The sequence below is a fragment of the Bubalus bubalis genome, chromosome 4 (genome assembly GCF_019923935.1).
Source record: "Bubalus bubalis isolate 160015118507 breed Murrah chromosome 4, NDDB_SH_1, whole genome shotgun sequence".
Classification (NCBI taxonomy): Eukaryota; Metazoa; Chordata; class Mammalia; order Artiodactyla; family Bovidae; genus Bubalus; species Bubalus bubalis.
In genome coordinates, this window is record NC_059160.1 from 20332650 (window position 1) to 20356131 (window position 23482).

General features: G+C 35.4%; 1 protein-coding gene across 2 annotated transcripts; it reads right to left on the minus strand.

Moving 5' to 3' along the window:
• Nucleotides 1-1758: 1758 nt before the first annotated feature.
• Nucleotides 1759-20480, minus strand: LOC102415248 (killer cell lectin-like receptor subfamily I member 1). Of its 2 annotated transcripts, none has more exons than XM_025283234.2 (7): nt 19165-20480; nt 14867-15144; nt 11760-11858; nt 11541-11609; nt 5774-5925; nt 5308-5411; nt 1759-4496 (listed from the first exon to the last, which is right to left on the minus strand). In XM_025283234.2, the coding sequence occupies exons 2-7, from the start codon at nt 15069-15071 to the stop codon at nt 4385-4387; spliced, it is 741 nt and encodes a 246-aa protein (XP_025139019.1). In that variant the 5' UTR covers nt 15072-15144; nt 19165-20480; the 3' UTR covers nt 1759-4384. The 2 variants fall into 2 exon arrangements, with proteins under 2 accessions (XP_025139019.1, XP_006059881.1); XM_006059819.3 differs by lacking the exon at nt 19165-20480 and adding an exon at nt 16539-16840.
• Between the last annotated feature and the right edge of the window lie 3002 nt (nt 20481-23482).

Here is a 23482-nt window from a genome sequence, read left to right on the forward strand (position 1 = left end):
AATTTCCTATTATTTGTGACACCAAGCATCTCTTTTTGGTATTTCTTTTATTTAAACTATCTGTTCATGTCATTGTGGGTTAATAACATGAACATAATTTTGAGCAAAAAATAAGATACAAAATAGTTTATTCTATAAAATTCTATTTATTTATACAGTAACTCTAATCTCTGCTGTTATAAATTAGGACAGAATTTATTTTAGAGAGGATTTATTCCTAGAAGGTATAATAATGGGAATGAATAATAGTTACCATGGTGAGAAGTCATTCCTAGAGACAATGTCCAAGAGGCATTTCTCAAGTGCTTGTAATATTGTTTAACACATTATTGACCAGGGGATTTTTGCAGACATTAATGCCTGTGGTTGGTGATTTGTTACATAAGTGAATATTGAAACATCACCAGTCACTAAAGTTTCAGTAACAAAAGATATATCAATATGTTTCTGGTCAAAGCCTTGTTAATTATCTGGTCCTGGTTACTTGGGTGTTGTATTTGTTTCCTAGGGCTTCTGTAACAAAGTAGCACAACTTGAGTGTCTTAAAAGAACAGAATTTTTTTTTTTTCCACAGCTCTATGAAGATAGAAGTTCAAAATAAAGGTGTCAGCAAGTCCTACAAATGAGCATATTCGATTAGGCTTCTCTCTAAAGAGAGAAGTAGCTTTAACTTGATCATATCCACCAAGACCTATTTCAAATAAGTTCATATTTTCAGGTCCTGGGGGATTAGGATCTTAACATATATTTATATGTTAGGATCTCAACATGTAAATATACAACAAGTATATTTATTTTGTGAAAATTAAACAAGCTCTACATTAATAGTCTGTGCAGTTTTCTGCATGTTTTATTTACACTATGAATTTGTTTAATATAATAGATGATTCCATTTACATTAGGAAAAAATTTAAATACCTAGGAGTATCTGGAGTAAATACCAGAAGATATTCACTATTTCTATGTAGAAAATTATGAAGTTTACTGAAAATTTTTAAAGAAGATGTAAATTGCTAGTGATATCTCTTGCCAATTCATTGAAATATTTACTTACATTATAAATATGCAAATTCTGCCCAAAGTAATCTAAACACTAGTGTAACTAAAACAAACAACCTATCATTGTTTATTCTAGACCTTAATCAATTATTTCTAAAAATTTATAGTAGGGCAAAAAGCCTAGAATAGATATTTTATTTCTAAAACTGAAGAATGGTAAGACAGAATTCGGCGTGGTAAACACAAAGCTACATATTATAAAAGCGACCTTAATTTAGATACTTGATAATGAAATAAGTCAGACAGAGACAAATAAATATTACATGATATCACATACATATGGAATCTGAAAAAACCAAATTCAGAGAACAGAGAGAGAAGTGATTGTCACCAGGAACTGGGAGTGGACTGTGGAAATACTAATCAAAGGACATAAATTTTCAGTTATAAGATTAACAGGTTCTAGGGATCTAATGTATAGTATGATGAATAATTGATGCCTTTGAACTGTGGTGTTGGAGAAGACTCTTGAGAGTCCCTTGGACTGCAAGGAGATCCAACCAGTCCATTCTGAAGGAGATCAGCCCTGGGATTTCTTTGGAAGGAATGATACTAAAGCTGAAACTCCAGTACTTTGGCCACCTCATGCGAAGAGTTGACTCATTGGAAAAGACTCTGATGCTGGGAGGGATTGGGGGCAAGAGGAGAAGGGGACGACAGAGGATGAGATGGCTGGATGGCATCACTGACTCCATGGATGTGAGTCTCAGTGAACTCCGGGAGTTGGTGATGGACAGGGAGGCCTGACGTGCTGCGATTCATGGGGTCACAAAGAGTCGGACACGACTGAACGACTGATCTGATCTGATCTGATGATGAATAAGATAATAATATTGTACTATATACTTGGAAGTTTCTAATAAATTAGATCTTGAAAGTTTTCATCACAAAAAAGAAATGTATGTCTCTGATAGGACAGACGTGCTAGGTAATGCAATGATGACAGTCATTTTGCAATAGAAATGTGTCAAATCAACATGCTTGACTTACACAATGTTGCATGTTGATTATATCTCAGTAAAACTGTGGAATAAAGTCTTTGTGTCTGTCAAAAAGATACTACTTAAAAAGTGGGGGAAAAAAGTGACAACATGTAAAAATGTTTGCTGCAAATGTAACCAACAATATGAGGACAGCCCCACCTATCAGTGTCCCCATAGTAGTCATCCTATGCTGTCCTCAGAGTCACCCCTAGAGCGTATGGCTCTGGTGACCAGAAGAGTCTGCTGCTGGCCCCATAGGACATCTCTTACATAAGACCACTTCTCCAAGAACAAGAAACATGACCAAGCTACCTAATACAGAGAAATGAACACAGAGAATTAGAGGAAATGATAGAGACAAAATATTCTAAATGAAAGAGCAAGGTAAAATCACAGAAAAAGAAGTAAAGTGGATATGACCAATCTACCTGACAGAGTTCAAGAAAATGATTATAGAGATACTCAATGAACTCAGGAGAAGAAAGGATTAGCACAGTATTTTTAACAAAGAGTTAGAAAATAACAGAAGAAACACACAGAGCTATAGAATTCAATAGCTAAAATTTTAAAATACACATGAAGGTATCAACAACAGATTAGATGCCGCAGATGAACAGTTCAGTAGTCTGGAAGAGAGAGTAGAGAAAAGCACTTAAGTTGAACAGAAAAGGAAAAAAAAGAGAAGACTTTTAAAAATCGAGGACAGTTTAAGACACACATTATGCAACATCAAGTGCACAAACAATTGCTTCATACAGATCACCAGTAAGAGATGTAGCAGAAAACTCATATGAAGAAATAGGAGCAGAAAACTTCCTTAACCCGAGAAACAAATATCCCTGTCTGGGAGGACAGACGGTACAAAAACATATGAACCCAAAGGGGTCCTCAAAGAAACACATTATAAAGATAGTGGCAATAATTAAAAATAAAAAGAGAACATTATTAATAAAATCATCAAGGGAAAAGCCACTGGTATTGTACAAGGGAGAGGCTTCCCTGGTAGCTCAGCTGGTAAAGAATCTGCCCGCAATGCAGGAGACCTGAGTTCAGTCCCTGGGTTGGGAAGATCCCCTGGAGAAGGGAAAGTTTACCTACTCCAGTATTCTGGTCTGGAGAATCCCGATGGACAGAGGAGCCTGGCAGGCTACAGTCCATGGGATCGCAAAGAGTCAGACAACACTGAGTGACTAAGCACAGCACAGCAAAGTACAATGTACAAAGGAACTCCCACAAGACTATCATTTGGCTTTTCAACAGAAACTGCAGGTCAAAAGATAGGAATGCTATATGTAAATTGAATAAAGGAAGTTCAGATCAATATGATGGAGTAAAAGGACATAAAGCTCACCTACTCCTTCACAACATGTCAAAAATATATCCACATGTGGAACAATTCTCACTGAAACCTAACTGGAAACTGGCAAAAGGACTCCTGTTTAACCGAAACTGTAAGAAAGATGCACAAATAATCAAGTAGAAAGGGAAGAGGAGTGATTGGGTCAGGACTGGTGCCCCTTGGAGGGGACTCAGAGGAAAGAGAGATTATACTGATGGAGACCCACTCTTGGGATTGAATGGGTCAAGCCATGGATTGGGTGTCACAGTCTGGAGTCCTATGCGGGGGAGACAAGTACCTGTGACTGATTGTAAGACTACTAAAACAGATGGAAGGGCTGTGGGAAGCCTGGGCTTTGTTCTTAAGGAGTATGCATGAACATAAGCATACTGGTTTGCCTCCAAGACTGGACAGACAAAGGTTTATAAATCTTGCTATTTCTTGTTTTTCCATTAAACCTCACCAATGTGGTTTACCACTGTAAACCTCTACAACAATCTTAAATGTCTATTTCATGCCAGAACCCTAACTGATATAAGTAGAAGATTTTTTAGTTTTATATCCCTAATTTTTACAATTTTTTTAGTTCATAAAGGATGTTTGCTAACTTTATTACATAAATAATTACTAATATGAGCGCTCATAAGGAGACTACTCACTCCCAAGGAATTTATGGGTGGTAAATTTTCCTCACTTTGAGTACATTTAAAATTTGGAAATGTAACTGAAGTATTCTGCATGCAGTAAAAAAACGTTTAACTAATAACTAATAAAATTTTATAAAAGCAGCAACATATTTTATGCTCTTTAATTAATTAGGATTCACTAACAACTTGTATTGGAGAAGGAGATGGCAACCCACTCCAGTGTTCTTGCCTGGAGAATCCAGGGGACGCCGGAGCCTGGTGGGCTGCCGTCTATGGGGTCGCACAGAGTTGGACACGACTGAAGTGACTTAGCAGCAGCAGCAGCAGCAACAACTTGTATTAGCAAAATTGAGCTGCTATACAGTAAACTCACACACGTAATTTTTCCTAGATGAACAGTTAGCAGTATAAACATAATTTCCTTCAATATATGCACAACCATCTTTCTCCATTTTCAGGAATTCAAATCTGTAAAAAAATTAAAGCAATAAAATCTTCAAATGCCAATTTTATCTCAAGCTTAAAATTAACAAAACAAACAAAATGAGAAAGAATAAAAGAACAAACTAAACAAATAAAATAAGAACAACCCCCTGAAGATTGACAGTCTTTAAGTTTAGCAGTTAATACTAAACAGTATCTAATCCTGCTTGTTTAAATAGAATTATAAGTCAAATGACAATTTATAAGCCAAAGGAAATCAATCCTGAATATTCATCTGAAGAACTGATGCTGAAGCTGAAGCTGAAGCTCCAATACTTTGGCCACCTGATGTGAAGAGCTGACTCATTGGAAAAGACCCTGACGTGGGGAGAGATTAAGGGCAAGAGGAGAAGAGGGTGATAGAGGATGAGATGGTTGGATGGCAGCCCTGACCCAATGGACATGACTTTGAGCAAACCCAGGGAGTTAATGAAGGATAGGGCAGAGAGTCCATGGGGTCACAGAACCGGAAATGACAGCGACTGGACAACAACAAAAGCAAATCACGAATGATAAAACTATGATAGAAATGTATAGATTTATAAACTTGCCTAAAACTATGCCCAAATTTCTCCTAAGAGTCCAGTAACGTTAACAATGTAAAGGTTCTAAAGCTGAGATTATTTAGAAAGAACTGGCACTTTTTCCCCAATTAAATCCCACAGACTGATCCTCAAAAAACACAATGATTTCTTTTATCTTGGTTGCTCTTTCTGTTCCCTACACACATAACACACATACACACAAAACCACATATAATCTCAGAAAAGTTCAGTTATCAAAACACTGTACATACAGGTTTTCAATTACTGTGCTGCCATCTTCCCATAACCAGGATTCACTGGTTTCATTGATTTTGAGACCTATCCATCCTTTTGCTTCAAGCATTGATAAAATTTCCTATTTGGAAAAAATCATAAATCATAAATGTGTACATATTATAATTCACTCCTTTCTGACTCAAAGATTATTGATTAAATTTCTCCCAAGGACTGGCACACATCCGCTTAGTATTAATAAGATTTTTTTCTCAAGATATCTCATTTATTAATGTGCTTTTTTCCTAGCATTGAATGTTCAAAAAGTGGAGTTTCTCTAATTTCTCCCTAATAAAACTGAGTCAAAGAAACAAAATATCATAGACTTTTGAGAACTTCAGTTTTGCCAAATTATAGCATCAATCACTAATGTTTTCAAACCAAATACAGTCACAGTATAAAAACAACAACAACAAAAACAAACAAATGAAGTGTTTCCCCTACCAGCTCTCCCTTGATATCGATCTTTAGAAGGTGGGTATTTAGCTCTTCACAGGCAGCATGGCTCTCCATCCAGGTTTTGGTTTTACTCGAAAGATGATAATAACTACTTCCAAATCTAATCCAGTGAGTTGAACAAAGGTCACAGGAACATTCTAGAAAGTAAAAATATATTTAATGTGTACTCTGTACAATAAGTCACTACTACTAACACAATTCCCATATCTTCCTGTTTGTTATACAGATGGATATTAGGTAGAAAGCAAAACAAACATTTTTTTGTAACATTTCTGGGCAAATTTTAAACAAAACCATAGCTAACTTCAGCAATATGTGAACCATGAACTTCCAGATGTTCAAGGTGGTTTTAGAAAAGGGATTCATTTTGATATTTGGCAAAACTAATACAATTATGTAAAGTTTAAAAATAAAATAAAATTTAAAAAAAAAAAAGAAAAGGGAGAGGAACCAGAGATCAAATTGCCAAATTTGAATTGATCAAATTCGATGGATCATCAAAAAAGCAAGAGAGTTCCAGAAAAACATCTATTTCTGCTTTATTGACTGTGCCAAAGCCTTTGACTGTGTGGATCACAATAAACTGTGGAAAATTCTGAAAAACATGGGCATACCAGACCACCTGACCTGTCTCTTGAGAAACCTGTATGCAGGTCAGGAATCAACAGTTAGAACTAGACATGGAAAAACAGACTGGTTCCAAATAGGGAAAAGAGTACATCAAGGCTGTATATTGTCACCCTGCTTATTTAACTTATATGCAGAGTACATCATGAGAAACGCTGGGCTGGAAGAAGCACAAGCTGGAATCAAGATTGCCGGGAGAAATATCAATAACCTCAGATATGCAGATGATACCACCCTTATGGCAGAAAGTGAAGAAGAACTAAAGAGCCTCTTGATGAAAGTGAAAGTGGAGAATGAAAAAGTTGGCTTAAAGTTCAACATTCAGAAAACTAAGATCATGGCACCTGGTTCCATCACTTGGTGGCAAATAGATGGGGAAACAGTGGAAACAGTGTCAGACTTTATTTTTCTGGGCTCCAAAATCACTGCGGATGGTGATTGCAACCATGAAATTAAAAGACACTTACTCCTTGGAAGGAAAGTCATGACCAACCTAGACAGCACATTGAAAAGCAGAGACATTACTTTGCCAACAAAGGTTCATCTAGTCAAGGCTATGGTTTTTCCAGTGGTCATGTATGGATGTGAGAGTTGAACTATAAAGAAAGCTGAGCACTGAAAAATTGATGCTTTTGAACTATGGTGTTGGAGACTCTTGAGAATCCCTTGGACTGCAAGGAGATCCAACCAGTCCATCCTAAAGGAGATCAGTCCTGGGTGTTCATTGGAAGGACTGATGTTGAAGCTTAAACTCCAGTACTTTGGCCACGTGATGCGAAGAGCTGACTCATTGGAAAAGACCCTGATGCTGGGAAAGATTGAGGGCAGGAGAAGGGGACGATAGAGGATAAGATGGTTGGATGGCATCATCGACTTGATGGACATGGGTTTGGGTGAACTCCAGGAGTTGGTGATGAACAGGGAGCCCTGGTGTACTGCGATTCATGGGATCAAAGAGTCGGACATGACTGAGCAACTGAACTGAACAATAATTAGCTCATGTTTTTAATTTTTCTACTTAAAATTTTTTATAAAATTTTATCTATAGGGAAAATGCATTTTAAATATAACTTTTCTGATCTGATCAAAATTATGCATGCATATCGTAGTCCAGTGGCTAAGACTCTGAGCCCCTATGCAGGAGACCCAGTCTTGATCCCTGGTCAGGGAACTGGATCCCACATGTTGCAACTAAGAGTTTGCATGTGGCAACTAGAAATATCCCACATGCCACAAAGATGATGGAAAACCCCATGTGCTGCAACTAAGACCCAGCACAGTCAAATAAATAAGTGAATAAATAAATGTCATAAATAAAAAACTAATCAACATATAACCATATGAACACAAAAAGCAGCTAATGAGCTATTTCACTTTTGTCAAAATTTTTACTATTAATTTAAATATTCCTTGCCATTTCCTTCTCCAGGATATCTACCCTACCAAGGGATTGAACCTCAGTCTCCAGCATTGCAGGCAGTTTCTTTAGCAACTTATCCACCAGGGATGCAATTTAAGTACACAGAATAAAATTCAGTAAGTAATTTTTTTTTAAAACTTATACTTCAACAATTTAATAATCATGTAATTTGTGTATTTTAATAATTTTTTATAATCATAAAAAATGTAGACTTAGGGAGGGGGAACAAGATGGTGGAGTAGGAAGACATGGAACTCATTTTCCCACAGGCACATCAAAAAAATATCTACATGTGTAACAATGCTCATGAAAAACTAACTGGAAACTGGTAGAAGGACTCCTATAAAAATCAAAATAGCAGGAAACGTGTAACCCGGTAGGATGGGGAAAAAGGCATCATTTCAGGACCTGCACCCTTGGGAGGGATCTGATATGAGGAGAAGGACCTTCACTCAAACAGCAAGCAGGGTGAGCCACAATCTGGGCATTCCAGTCCTAGGTCCTGTGCATGGGAGACAAACCCCCTCATCTGCTGAGACAACTGCTGGGACAGATAGAAGTACTGGAGAAGCCTAGATAGACTCTACTTATGAGGGGTGTGCATGGGCTGGTTTGCCAACAATCAGGGTGGAGAGATCTTTGGACTTGTGGCTACTGGATCAACACTCTTTTTAATCCAAAAGGGTGATCACCCCAACCATGCTCACTCCACACCACAGCCTGGTGTGATATCTGGGACAACCAGGCCCTGGGAAAAGACTGTCTAGCTACACAGAGAGAGACTGGGAGGCCTGGGGAGTGATGGGGGTGGGTGGGCAGCGGTCACTGTCAGTGTACACACAAGGCGACAGATGGGGCAGCTATGAATACAGCGGCTACAGGGGTAGCACCCCAGGAGTCTCAGTGGCTTAATGCTGAGTCTCAGGCATACAGCTATTGGGAGAGGACTTGATGTAGCCACGCAGAGACTGCCTGGAGGGGCTATGGTATGTTTTGGGTGGGGCAGCAGCAGCCATTCTCAGCACCCACAGGAGTACACAGTGGTTCCTCTCCCAGGGAGAGCATCCCAGCTCCACTCCCTCTCTACCACATCTTAGAGGTCCATCTGGGACAGACTGGTCTCAGGAGGAGAATGCCACAGAGACCGTCCACATCTCTGTCAGCAGCACTTCCTATGGCCGTGATGCCCTGACCCCCAAACCCAGTCTTCTGCACTACAGCCTTACACTAGATCTGGGATGAACACAACAGAGGAAGGGATACACGCCCAGGTTGCTTCTGAGCCTGGGAAATCCCATGGACAGAGGAACCTGGCAGGCTACAGTCCACAGAGTTATCATTTACACATAATAAAAGGCAGTTTTGAAATATCCAAGTTGATAAGTTTTGATACATGAATATATTTCTGTAACTTCCTCTCCAATCAAATTTTAGAATATTTCTATTAACACAGAAGTTAATTTATGTTACTTCCCAACTAATGCTCCAACACCCCTACTTTACCCAAACAACCTTGGATCTGATTTACATTGCCACAAATTATTTTTTTACCTTTTTAAGCAGCTCATATAAACATAATCCTTCAAGATCAATTCTTTTGCATCTTATCCCACTCAGTATGTTTTTTAATCTTATCTATTGTGTGTATAGAGATTTCATTCCTTTTCATTACTGAGTAGTCCATTATTTACTAACCCACAATTTGTAATCCATTCATCTGGAGGTTTATATTTGGATTGCTTATAATTTTTAGTTATTATAAATAAAGTGTCTCTAGATATTCTTGTACATGTCTTATGTGGACATATGCCTTCATTTCTCTTTTTTAAGTGTCTAAAAGTAGGCTTGTTAAGGGCTGTGCCAGTATAGTTAACTCCACATCCTTACTAAAGCTTGTTACTGTCAGTTTTTTCAAATTCTAACCATATTGGTGGTTGTGTAATGGTAACTCATTGGGGTTATAATTTGCATTTCCTTAATTTCCTGTTTGATTGCTTTTTATTTTCAAATTAGTGAATGAAAGGAAAACAGAAACACAAGCAATGTGGATGGCTAATATTTGACATTGATTTTTTTTTTTTCTGAGAGACAACAAGCAGTTTCTCAATTCAATCACTAATTTAAATAAAAAATTAACAACTGATGTATCTAGTCTCTGTTTATTGCATCTGTTGAGATTTTCTCTTTTTACTCAAAGAATTTATTTTTAATTAGACTTGAAATTAGTTCTTTTCATCTTTTTTAAATCTTTACTTAGACTTCCTCTTTCATAACTGTTTAGTCCTTTTTAATTTCTTCAGATCAGATCAGATCAGATCAGTTGCTCAGTCGTGTCTGACTCTTTGCGACTCCATGAATCTCAGCACTCCAGGCCTCCCTGTCCATCCCCAACTCCTGGAGTTCACTGAGACTCACGTCCATCAAGTCAGTGATGCCATCCAGCCATCTCATCCTCTGTCATCCCCTTCTCCTCTTGCCCCCAGTCCCTCCCAGCATCAGTCTTTTCCAATGAGTCAACTCTTCGCATGAGGTGGCCAAAGTACTGGAGCTTCAGCTTTAGCATCATTCCTTCCAAAGAAATCCCAGGGCTGATCTCCTTCAGAATGGACTGGTTGGAACTCCTTGAAGTCCAAGGGACTTTCAAGAGTCTTCACCAACACCACAGTTCAAAAGCATCAGTTCTTTGGTGCTCAGCCTTCTTCACAGTCCAACTCTCACATCCATACATGACCACAGGAAAAACCATAGCCTTGACTAGACGAATCTTTGTTGGCAAAGTAATGTCTCTGCTTTTGAATGGGAGTGTTAAACCAAAATGTTTTTATGTCATGCTCAAACTACTGCATTATTTTTATTATTTTCCTTTTATTTCTTTCTTTATCCCCCCTGCTTATAGGAAATGTTCATCAGGAACGCTCATGAGGAATGTCTTTGGCCTCAGTGACAAAGGGACCCTACCCTTTTGGTTTTAGCGTATAGAAAGAGATACCTTTCTTAGCAAATGCATCTGTGCTGAGAATCTAATGCTGTTCTTGAAAAAGGAAAGATTTCCCTGAAAGAAAGTCAGAGGGGAACCATCCGGACTTCCTGAAAAAATAGAAACATTATCTCCCTCTCTCTTGCATTCTTTGTCTTTCTTTCAAGTGCTGAATTTACTGTTAGGACTTTGAGTAAACTTGCAATAAGTGGGGGGAAAAAAAAAAACAACAAGAATTCAAAACAATAACAGCTTTCTATATCATAGCTATTATATCAATGTATAAATACAATTAATGTATTTTATTAAATCAAAATGCTTCTAACTTCATAAATGCTAGAGGAATCATCTCCATCAGGGAAAGCTAGAAACAAAAAAAATGTTATTGAGACATAACTCTTTTGTTTTTCATTTGTTTTTCTTTTTGCCCTCTTCACCCATTTCTCTTGCTCCCACCTTAATATAATTTATATCCCATTTTTCTCCTAAAAATAATCAAATCACAAACAATACTTACCTACTATACATAATACTTTGGGTCTTGCATTCTCCTATGTCATCTTTCTCATCTTGCCCAATATTAATAGTTCCATGATAAAAGATTGAACATACCATAAAAGAGGATTTTTTTCTATCTGATTCACTGAAGTTTTGTGGATGTTAGGAAAACAAACCTTTTAACCCTAATAATTAATATTAGAAGTGGACAAAACAGAGAGAGTACTCACCATCATTTTTAGAAGATAGAGTGGGAACAGGTGATATTTTTTGGTTGGGGTCTTCTTTGTTGGAATATACTATGGCAAAAATCATGGTAATAATTAGTTCTGTTTAGGATAAAATAATTAGGACAATAAAAATTCAGTCTTGATCACAAATCATTGAAATGTATTATGTTGTTGATATATTGACAGTACCAAGGACAGATTATTTTCTTAATTACTTACAGTTTGCAAGTAAGACACACACTGTTGTCAACAAGACCACGCACAAGGTCCCCAGGCTCCCAGTTATCACTTGCCAGGCTATAGATCGGTGCTGTAACACTAAAGGAAACAGAACAATGATGAAGTTTCATCATTTCCCACAAATCATCAAATATGAAATTTAAATCCATTTTGTTTCACTCTCAGAGGGCCGTCATTCACTTTCCAATCCTTGTATGAGTTCTTTGATACCCAGATTTCCTCCTTTTTAGCTTTTTCTTGACTTCAATTCTTTCTGATCCTATTTGAGGCCCCAGGTAAGTCACCTGACTCACCAGCATCTTTGCGTATTCCTTGCCTAGTCATCTATAAATTATTGACTCTGAGCAATTTGAAAATATACTCTCAGCTAGGAGACTTAAAAATGAAATACACCTAGAGAAAACAATGCTGTCATGCAAAAAAGTTATTTTCAAAACTCTATGTGAATATTAATATTCACTCATCAGCCAATCAACCAGTCAAGGGGGAAATAGCAAAACACATTTTTGCTCTTTGTTGAGATAAGAAATAATTATCATAAATTTTACAAAGACATACAAGTATGTTCACCAAGTTTTAATCCAGACACATGAGAACAGGAAATGCATTTATCAAAAAAAAAAAAAAAAAAAAAAGACATTTCACTGAAAGCTGGAGGAAAGTAAGAGCTAATTATTTCTTGAAGTATGAAAGACATGGAGGAGGTCTTCCACTTGGGGTTATTGTTTAGGCACTAAGTCCTATCTGACTCTTTTGTGACCCTGTGGACTGTAATCCAACAGGCTCCTCTGTCCATGGGATTTCCTAAGCGACAATACTGGAGTGGGTTGCCATTTCCTGCTCCAGAGGATCTTCCCGACCCAGGGATCAAACTCGAGGAGAGTCATCAATAAATGATTTTAGATGACAGGAAGTTTGATGTATCATGGAACTGAAATTATAGTCTGACTGGAATTCAGGGAGCAAAGGAGGGAATGGAAGCGTAGAGATAACTGTTTTTAACTTTAAGAACAATATGAAATCTTAGCAGACACCTATTTTAAAAAGATATGACCATTTTTCTTGAAACATAAAAAAAAGATTGAAAAATGTGTAGAGTGGAAGATGAGAGACTTTTAGAGAGTCTGTGTCAGTAATCTTCATGAAAGCAGGTAGACATCAATACAAGAGAGAAGCAAGTTATTTGAACACGTGGTCCTTTTCAAGATTGCTTGAATGTGTCATAGATGAAAGAGTGTGAGAAGTCAAATTTCCAAGTTTAGAAATTAAACAGTGTGGTGGATAAATATTAGCATGTCTAATCTTAATTTTGGTCAACTTCTGCCCAAAGTCCCTCTTTGACTACCAAAAAAAAAAAATAATAATAATAATCAAGCCTCAGTAAGACTCTAACTCAAGCACCAAGAAATTTCTTATTTTACAAGGAAGTTGAAACCATGAATTTCCTTACCTTGACCACCTTCCTGAATATATGAATATTCATATATTCTACCTTACTATATGGATATTCATATATTCATACCTTATATCTTTTTTTCAATTCAGAGGAAAAGCAATTTCTTTATGGCCCAAGTTAAAACCTATTGTATGCCCTAATTACTCCATGCCACACAGTTTCCTTTAGAACATTTATTTTCTAAGAGAAAGTTTCTCTTTTTTGCCAGCTTCTTCATCATCTCTTTCTATAAATTTTGTCACATTCATCCATATATGGGCTCAGACCTCTCAAAATCTAGTATCAGATCAGATCAGATCAGTCACTCAGTCGTGTCCGACTCTTTGCGACCCCATGAATCGCAGCATGCCAGGCCTCCCTGTCCATCACCAACTCCCAGAGTTCACTGAGACTCACGTCCATTGACTCAGTGGTGCCATCCAGCCATCTCATCCTCTGTCGTCCCCTTCTCCTCTTGCCCTCAATGCCTCCCAGCATCAGAGTCCTTGTTATTCACACAGGTCTTTCATTTATTATCATCATTTCTCTTATGTTGTTTTTTTCTCAATGAAAATTGTAAAACTGTATTCTGAACTAAATTTATTCCCATAATAAGTTTCTTTCAACCTCTTAACCCTTAGTTGTAGCTTATATGCTTTTCTTGGCACTCAAGCAGAAATTCCAATTTTTTGGACTTTGCCAAACCCCAAATTTTTGGACTTTTCTAAGTCCAAAGAAATAATTTTCCACTTGTCATTTATTAGACATAGTTTATTTTCTCCTTCTCTCTGCACATGCATTTCATATATATCCTTCTTGAATTTTCTTCTGCTTAAGTCATATATGTTCTTTTTCTCTAGGATAGACTTTTCACCCATATTGTCTCTATTTGCAATCTTACCTACTAACATAAGTCTTTCCTACCCTTTTCCATCCTTTTCTGGGACATCTAGCCTTTAAAATCCAATTTCTTTATGGACATTTTCCTCTGAACTGATCAAGAGACAATTCAAATTTCATATATGATCTGCCTTTACTAGATTAAACATATTTTTATTAATGGTGAGTAAACTTTTTTTTTAATGGTGAGTATGATGATTAACTACTCAGTCACTTAAGTTAGGAACATTATTATCATATTCTGCTAATTTTTCAGCTTTAATGCCAATATCCAATTAATCATTATTATATTTTTCTGTAATCTATCTTTCCTCTAACAAATTCTGTTAGTTTTTTTTGAAGCTAAGTGGTGATTGCAGCTTCATCTTTATGGGTATCATAGGTTTGGATCAGGGCCACAGTAAAAATTCAAAAACAGTTGTGGGGCTGAGTTACATTGAATTGAATTGAAGACTAATAACAAGAATTATTTTTAAAATTATTTAAAAAATAAGCAGTAGAATTTACACAATAATTCTTACAAGTAATACAATTCTGTAGGATTATTTTAGAGGAAATGAACATAGTGAAGGATTATTTAAGAGACAAAAAATTTTATGGTAATATCTAAAATAACTGAGGAGAGTGCTGAAGATAGGTAATCAGTGTAATGAGGCAATTTTATTATACAATGGTTTTGAAAGAAGTAATTTTCTAAGCCCAAGAATCAAGATCTAGCAAATAGCAAAATATAATACATATAATAATGTACCTTTTCCTTTTTTCTGTTTTCTGTGCTGAAAGTGAGAAGATCTGGGAAACTTCAGTTCCATATAGTCTACTTGCTCTTCTCTTGACTGGACATTACTCTGATTTGTCTTGGATATTTTTTGCTGTTGAGACTTGCAAAATTTTGGTTCTGTGTAAATTACCTCTTGCTTTTTTACAATACCTTTGTTTTGCTTACTCTTAAGCATTTTTTCTTTTTTTAAACTTAGACTGCTTCAGTTCAATCTGGGTATCTTTCTGTGTCTCTCTTTAATATCTATACTGTAGAGAAAAGTGAGGGAAAAGGTTAAGTGGTGATTATATCAAATCAGACAGTGAAAAATGCATTCATTCTGAAGTACAAGTAAGCTTTTAGGTATAACATTAAAAGGGTAAAAAAAGGAGTAAACGAGAGACTAAATCTCCTTCTCACTTTGCAGTCCTTATTCAGAAAAATAGTTTTATTCTCCTTTAATAAGATTGATAAGATACATTTCCTCTCTGAATCAGGTTTTCAAAGGAGTAGGTTTAAAGTAGATATGTTTTCCCTTCTCAACATTCTCTATGTAATGAATAATGTTGACAATGTGTGAACTATGGTTAAAACACAGCTATATTAACAAAGGTTTAATTACTTAAATTTAATATTAAAATTTCTATTTCAAATCACATTGACATAAAGTTTACTGTATCATTGAAATAATTCATTGGGCAGTAGATTCTTGACTAATAGAGGGGGAAAAACCTATGTCTTTCATGAACTGGGTAAATTCTACATTTGCATATAACCATGTATCTCTCTGCCAGCCTAATATCATTTTTCTACTTAACTATATCATGTTTATTTGCAAGCACACACACACAGAGGCAAACAAACAAGCCATCTAAAATTAAGAAACAATACCAATGAATTGCCAAAAAGGGACAAAAGAAATTAAAAGGTCATGCATAAAATTTTAAAAATTGATTGTCTCGTTAATAAAGAAAGAAATGCAAATGAAAATAATAGAGCACATTTCACCTGTGAGAACACTAAATAATTAATATTTTGTTGAATTGGCACATGATTGTGAGCACAAAATTATCAATATTTATGAAAGCATAAAATAAGTAGAATTTTAACCAGCAATTCTAGCTTGAGCAATGTATCTTACAAAATACTTTTTAAATACTCAAAGTTATGTAGAACCTATCTTTTGTTTTTATTTACTAAGAGCTAAATTGGAAAAACAAAGAACAAAAAGTTATCAACAGAATTCACAATTAAGGAAGGTATTAAAGCTATGGTACATTTATACCCTAGTATACTATTGTTTAATGTAACATATTATTTTTATATATTATTATATTGTATACTGGAATATATATTATTAAAGCAAAATAATAGATTTCTAATAGGCTGTATTTTCAGTGGTTACTTGTAGGTAGAGTTTTGGCATGCATTGCTCTCTATTTTATTGAAAATAAAAGAATGCACGATACAAGCTATTTTTTTGTTTGTTTGTTATTTGTTTATTTAACAGTTTTTAAAAAATTTTTACTATTTAGAAGTATTGAGTAACAATTTTATTCATAAAGCCTTTTCCATATCCTATATTTATCCTTCTATAAATTTACTAACAGTAAACTTTGAAAAACTAGGATAAACTAATTTTCAAATTAAAAATTTTTCTCACCTCCTCAAATTGTTTTCTGAAAGTCTTGACCAATTCATTTAGCACCAGCAAAAAATTGATATTTAAGAGTATATTGGCATTGTAAGAATGTTGCTGTTTAAATGTTTAGCACAATTAAACTCCCTTTTTCTTTGTCCCAAAAGAGAAAGAAAAATGACTATTGTTTTTGAGAGTTGATAATTAAATAAACATGATCCAGGAAATGCTAAAAGTGATAGAATCAGATGGAATATTAGTTCAAATTGAAGCAATACATAGATCACTAATTTCACAATATATACCTCAACAAATTTCAGATAAATCAAAATGTTAAATGCAAACCATGAGATGATAAAATTAATAAAACATTTAAAGAAAGTATAAGTAAATAGTTATGTTTCTAATCACACATAGACAAGAAAGTTAGGTTGAATTATAAAAACATCATTTTATTGCTAATGTAAAGACCTTTTGTCAATAATAACCACATGAAAAGACTTTATCTTCATCACTAAAAAAGAAATACAGACTAACATATTAATAATATAGATGTTAACCTGCAGAATCAATAAATCAAATTCAACCACACAGAGTTGGACAATGTGCAGGAAAACAGACATTCATTTACACAGACTTATGGTTGATTTAAATCTTTCCCTTCTGGAAAATAATTAGTTAGTGTGTATGGAAACCAAATAATGAAAACATCAACTGATCCAACATTTTAAAATAATGAGAAAAATATGGGTTATTTAATAAAAGAGGCTAAACAATTGGAGAAAAGAACAACAAGAAAATTCCAAGACAAAGAATCAAAAAAATACAAAAGATAGCTGCATTCATTCTCCACACCATTGTTTACAAAATGAGCACATAATGTAATTTTACAGAAATGATTTTTTTCCTAAACTGCAATACATTATGAATTGATTGTTGATATTAATGTCAAAAATTACATACAATTTTTACTTCTTGAGAGAAGGAAATAAACAGAAACAATAATACTCACCAACTTGAAGAATAAATTTAAAAAGAAACTTTGTAGGAAAATCAAAGATACTAAACAATATAAAGATACTAAACAATATAAAATCGCTGTATGCTGAAAATAAAGTTATACAGAGGATAATGTGGTGTAAGAACCTTCAGGGAAGATTCTCGGTTGAAAAATAATCTAATAATGACTTATAATCATTTGTTATTCAAAGCATGTGTGAAAAACTACAAAGGAAGTTTTCATGAAACTACTCATTTGTAGTTTACCTCCCCCACAAAATACCAATCAGGAAATAAAAAATACCTTTGGTATTTCAAAAACCATTTCATAAATTACAAATTTTCAATTTAAAATGTATAAGGAAAATATTACATTTAATGACCGCTTAATAAGAGTATTTTAATATCAAGCCCGAGGCCTTAAAGGAAAAGAAAACTGGACCAATTACATATCGTATTAGAGATTATATGAAATAAGAGTACCGTGGGATACATGGAAAAGTATGTAGTTATGACAATATAAATTATTTTTAGGCTTTACTGGTTAAATTATAATAGATAATTCTTGCTTATTACTTGGTAGTGATACCAAGTATCACTACCCAGAGAATGAAGTTTATTTTTACATTGTGTTTATTATAGCATACAATATAGTTTATCAGCTTAATATCAGCTTCCCTGATGGCTCAGTTGATAAAGAATCAGCCTTCAATGCAGGAGATCCCAGTTGGATTTCTCGGTGGGGAAGATCCGCTGGAGAAGGGATAGGCTACCCACTTCAGTGCTCTTAGGCTTCCCTTGTGGCTCAGCTGGTAAAGAATCCACCTGCAAAGCGGGAGACCTGGATTCAATCCCTGGGTTGGGAAGATACCCTGGAGAAGGGCATGGCAACCCACTTCACTATTCTGGCCTGGAGAATTCCATGACTGAGCGACTTTCACTTTCACAATATAGTTTAATATAGTCATGTGTGTGTGTGTGTGTTTGTGGGTGTTAGTTGCTCAGTCATGTCTGACTCTTTGCGACCCCATGGCTTGTAGCCTGTCAGACTCCTCTGTCCATGGGATTATCCAGGCAAGAATACTGGAATGGTTAGCCATTCCCTTCTACAGGGGATCTTCTAAACCCAGGAATCAAACCTGGGTCTTGTGACTTGCAGGCAGATTCTTTAATGTCTGAGCCACTTGGAAAGCTTGGTGTGTTATAATAAATACATATAATTTGAAAGACTTCCATGATCAGCAGCTTATGGGTAAAAAAGGAAACATTTTAATATAAATTTCCAAATGTGTCTCTTGTTAGTTTGTACCTGATGATTGAGAACCACAGTACAGACACCACCTTTTTCAAGTCTCTTCCACTTATTTATGACTCTAACATTCATTTTCCCTCATCATGGCTTATGTGCTCCCAGGCATCCTCATTATTGACCAGGCTAATGAATCACAGTATTCTGATCCATTAATGTCCATATGAACCATCCTCTTATATCCCGATTACACAATTTCTCTGTCTCCTCATCTACAGTAACTTCCTCATTCTGCCACAGCCAAGCCTCGCTATGGGAACACCTTGGTCTTTGAATATCTTTAAGTATTTCATCTAAAAGAGTATCTTATATAAACTTAGCACCCTCCACAAACACTCTTACCTTTCAAGATTGCTCATTTATCTCTCTCCAACATGAAAATGCTCTGATCTCATTGATGTCTGCAGCCCATTTGACCTCATTCCACTCTATCAGTATACTTCTTTCTTCACCTTCTTTCTTATCAACCTTGATTCTCTTCTGCCAATCACTAACTTCCTTGAACATTTTCTGGTCCCACTTGTTCAGTAAAATCACCCTATGTATGAGATAAATTATCTGTTCCTCTCTGTCAACACCTGAGAAGCCAAGTCCTTTTTAGAACAGATCAGATTTACTGCAATATAAATTCACAGTCACCAACATGAAATTGCTTTAATTCTGCTAGGAATCCTGTTGCTTTCTTCAAATCATCATTCTTTCACATTCTCTGAAACTAATTTTATCACACATTCTCCATTCTTAACAAATCTCTCTTCCACACCCTCTCTTTGTTCTCAGAAGATGACCTATATCACAGAAAAAGAAAAACTAACAGATTACCTTATCTTTCTCCGTGTATATGCATGCATCTTATCTTCTTTCCTGTTCAACAGAGGTGATTTCTTTCCTCTTCAATAAAGCCAATTTCAACTATATTTGAATCTACCTCTCCACTGACCAAGAATCACACACTATTTATCACTCTGCTTTCTTCTTGAATATTCAGTATCTTCTTAGTACTATCCTTCACATCAGTTTAAAATTACACACAATTGTCATCATCATTAGACCTCAATCCCAATAAAAAGTACTATCTTTGCTCTCTATCACTCTTAGAAACATTCTCAAAGTGCCATTGAATTTCATCACTATTTATTATATTTTATTCTCATTTCTAAAGCCATTGCATTCTAACTCCTACCTAATGACTCCTCGGCATCAGCACACTGTTAGATCATAAGTGATCTCTGCTTCACTAAATGGATCCTTTATTTCTCTTTTAGTTGAACTTTTAATAGAATTCAATCCAATTCACCACTTCTTTCTTCTTAACCATTTTTTCTTTGTATTTTCTTGGTCTCTTCATCCACCGTCCTTGTCTCAATTACTACTTATCACGTGTTTACACATGTGCACAGTGCTGAGAAGATTTCTTCTTTAGGTTTCAGTTCACTTATTCTTTGTCAGTTAGCATCTCCTCAAATGTCCTAAATATTAACAACTAAAACTCCACACCTCAAAAATGAAACAAAGTAAACAATATCATCATCCCACATATGTTCTTATGTTAGTGAAGGTCACCATTTTTCAACTTGTTGAAAGAGTAAAGAATCTGGAATTCCCCCAATTTACTGTTTGTATATCTAGATCAGTTACAAGATTTGACCTATTTTAAATAAGAAATTATTCTCAAATTGCCTGCCTCTGCTATGGCCTAGTCTTTGAAAGTGTTATACACTTTCTTCTATCTTTTTGCTTTTGCCGCATCATTCCTGTTTAATTAAATGAACCATTTTTCCTAACATCACTGGGTCTTCACACATCCTAATGTTCTTGCCTAAATCATTCTTTGTCCTTTTCTTTACCTAACTGACTGAAACAATTCAGTTTGTAAAATACTTGTTCCAATCTATACTCCCTTAGAGCTCTTCAGGGAACTCCGACACTAAGTCAGTTACCTGTATATTATTTCTCATAGTACCAGGTTGATAATTTACCTTTTTTGAGGTAATAATCAATACTGAAAGCTAAAAATAATTTCTGTAGTTATTTGACTGATATATATTTTCTCCAACAATTTTAATTTCCCCAGGGATATGTCCATTACTATTTATCATTTTAGGTCCTGACATAGTAGACAACCAAATATGTTACTTAAATGGGTGAATCAGAAAATAAATAATAAAACACTCCATAAATTGTGCTTAAACAACTAGATATACATCTTGGAAAATTAAACTTAGCTCCCTATATCAGGCAAATGAAATGCTAAACATGAGTATATGTATAAGGGAATAAAGGGCTTCCCATGTTGCACTGGCAGTAAAGAACCTGCCTGCCTAGGCAGGAGACCTAAGAGATGCAGGTTTGATCCCTGGGTCAGGCAGATCCCCTGGAGGAGGGAATGGGAACCCACTCCAGTATTCTTGCCTGGAAAATCCCATGGTTTTCTACAGTCCATAGGGTCTCAAAGAGTCGGACACAACTGAAGTGACTTAGCATGTACACACATAAGGGAATAAAACACAGAAAATGTATTTTTAATCTTTGAGAAAGGTAAAAAAAAATAAAATGAAGACAAATTTTTTAAATGATGTGCTTGTCCAAAAAAATGGGAAAAACAAAATATTTTAATTTATATAAAACTTTTTATTAAATATGGAAAATATATAACCTATATATATTACATAATGTTGTTGTTGTGTTACTAAGTCATGTCTGACTCTTTTGCCACCCCTCTGTCCATGGGATTTCCCAGGGAAGCATTCTAGAGTGGGCTGCCATTTCCTTCCACATGGGATTTTCCCAACTCAGGGGTCAAACTCATGTTTCGTACATTGCAGGATGATTCTTTACCTCTGAGCTACCTGGGAAATCCATATTATATAACATATATATATTTAAATATAATGTGATGAAGTCTGATAAAAATATAATATCTTCTTAAAATGGCTAATCAGAAGTTTCTCTTACCACAGACAATACCACAGACAATATCAATTCAGTTTTGAAACAATGTTTGCTATTTTCTGACAAAAACTTTGATTTAGTTCTTATGCATGCATGCATGCTCAGTTGCTTTAGTCGTGTCCGACTCTGTGAGACCCCATGGAGTGTAGCCTGCCAGGCTCCTCTATCCATGGGATTTTCCAGACAAGAATACTGGAGTGGGTTGCTGTGCCCTCCTCCAGGAGATCTTCCCAACCTAGGGGCAGTCTTCAGATAAAGATGCGAAAATCTTTTTGACTACAGCCTGGCATCTTTTCTGTTCAGAAGATCTGCTGTTAAGTATAAAAGATACACCTGTGTTTCTTCTTATTTCCTATGTCTACCTCAAAACAGGGTATAAGTTAGAATCTTTGTGAAATACATCAGTATAAACCAAATTAATTAAATAGATCAATTTTCACATTCTTTTCATATATAAGTGGCTCTCTGTATCTATGAGTTCCACATCCATAAATTCAACCAACCACTGATGGAAAATATTTTTAAAAAACAAAATTTCAGAAAGTTCAAAAAAAGCAAAACTTGAATGTACAGCAAACTGGCAACTATTTATAAAGTGCTTACATTGTACTTGGACTTCCCTTGTGGCTCAGATGGTAAAGAATCTGCCTGCAATGCGAGAGACCCGGGTTCAATCCCTGGGTTGGGAAGATTCCCTGGAGAAGGTAATAGCTACCCACTCGGGTACTCTTGCCTGAAGAATTCCATGGACAGAGAAGCCTGGTATGCTTCAGTCCATGGAGTTGCAAAGAGTGGGACATGAATGAGTGACTAACACTTTCACTTTCCACATTGTACTTAAACTATTTACACAGCATGTGCATTGAATCAGATATCATAAGTAATATAGAAATGATTTAAAGTATATGTAGGATGTGCTGAGATTATATGCAAATGCCACACAATTTTATATAAAGGGCTTGGGCATCTGCAGAATTTGGTATCCATAGGATCCCTGGACCCAATCCTCCAGGGATGCTGAGGGACAATTTTATGCCCCAATTTAAACCTGCTAAAATCGTTGGAATATTTCTTGAGGAAAAATAGCAAACAGAAAATTCCTAACAAATGCTACTTGCAATCTGAGCATTTAGATTAATATAATATTTATTTTTAATGGGCTTCATTAGTGACTCTGTGCTAAATAATCTTCCTGCCAATGTAGGAGTCTAGGGTTCCATCCCTGGGTTGGGTATATTCTCTGGAAAAGGAAATGGCAACCCACTCCAGTATTCTTGTCTGGAGAATCTCATGGATAGAGGAGCCTGGCAGGCTACAGTCCATGGGGTCATAAAAAACAGTCGAAGACGACTTAGCAACTAAACAACAAAACAATATTTATTTTCAGGTCTAAAAATTCTTAGCCCTGTAACAAAATGTATTTTAATAATGAATATTTCCTTTTTCAATAAGCATCTCAAAGTAAATAAATTTCCAGTAATAAGATTTTCTCCAAATGATAAATCAATACAACTGATTTTCATTAATTAAATCTCCAATTTTACTGGGTTCTAACATAGTAAATAAAAGGCACGCAAAAACTTGCTCTGTATTTATGAGAGAATATAACACTTTGCAATTTTATTCTGAACTTATACTGGCATATACTATTCTTTTACATTTTTGAACTTTATTATTAATCTTTGAAAATTCTAAACTTTTCCCAAAC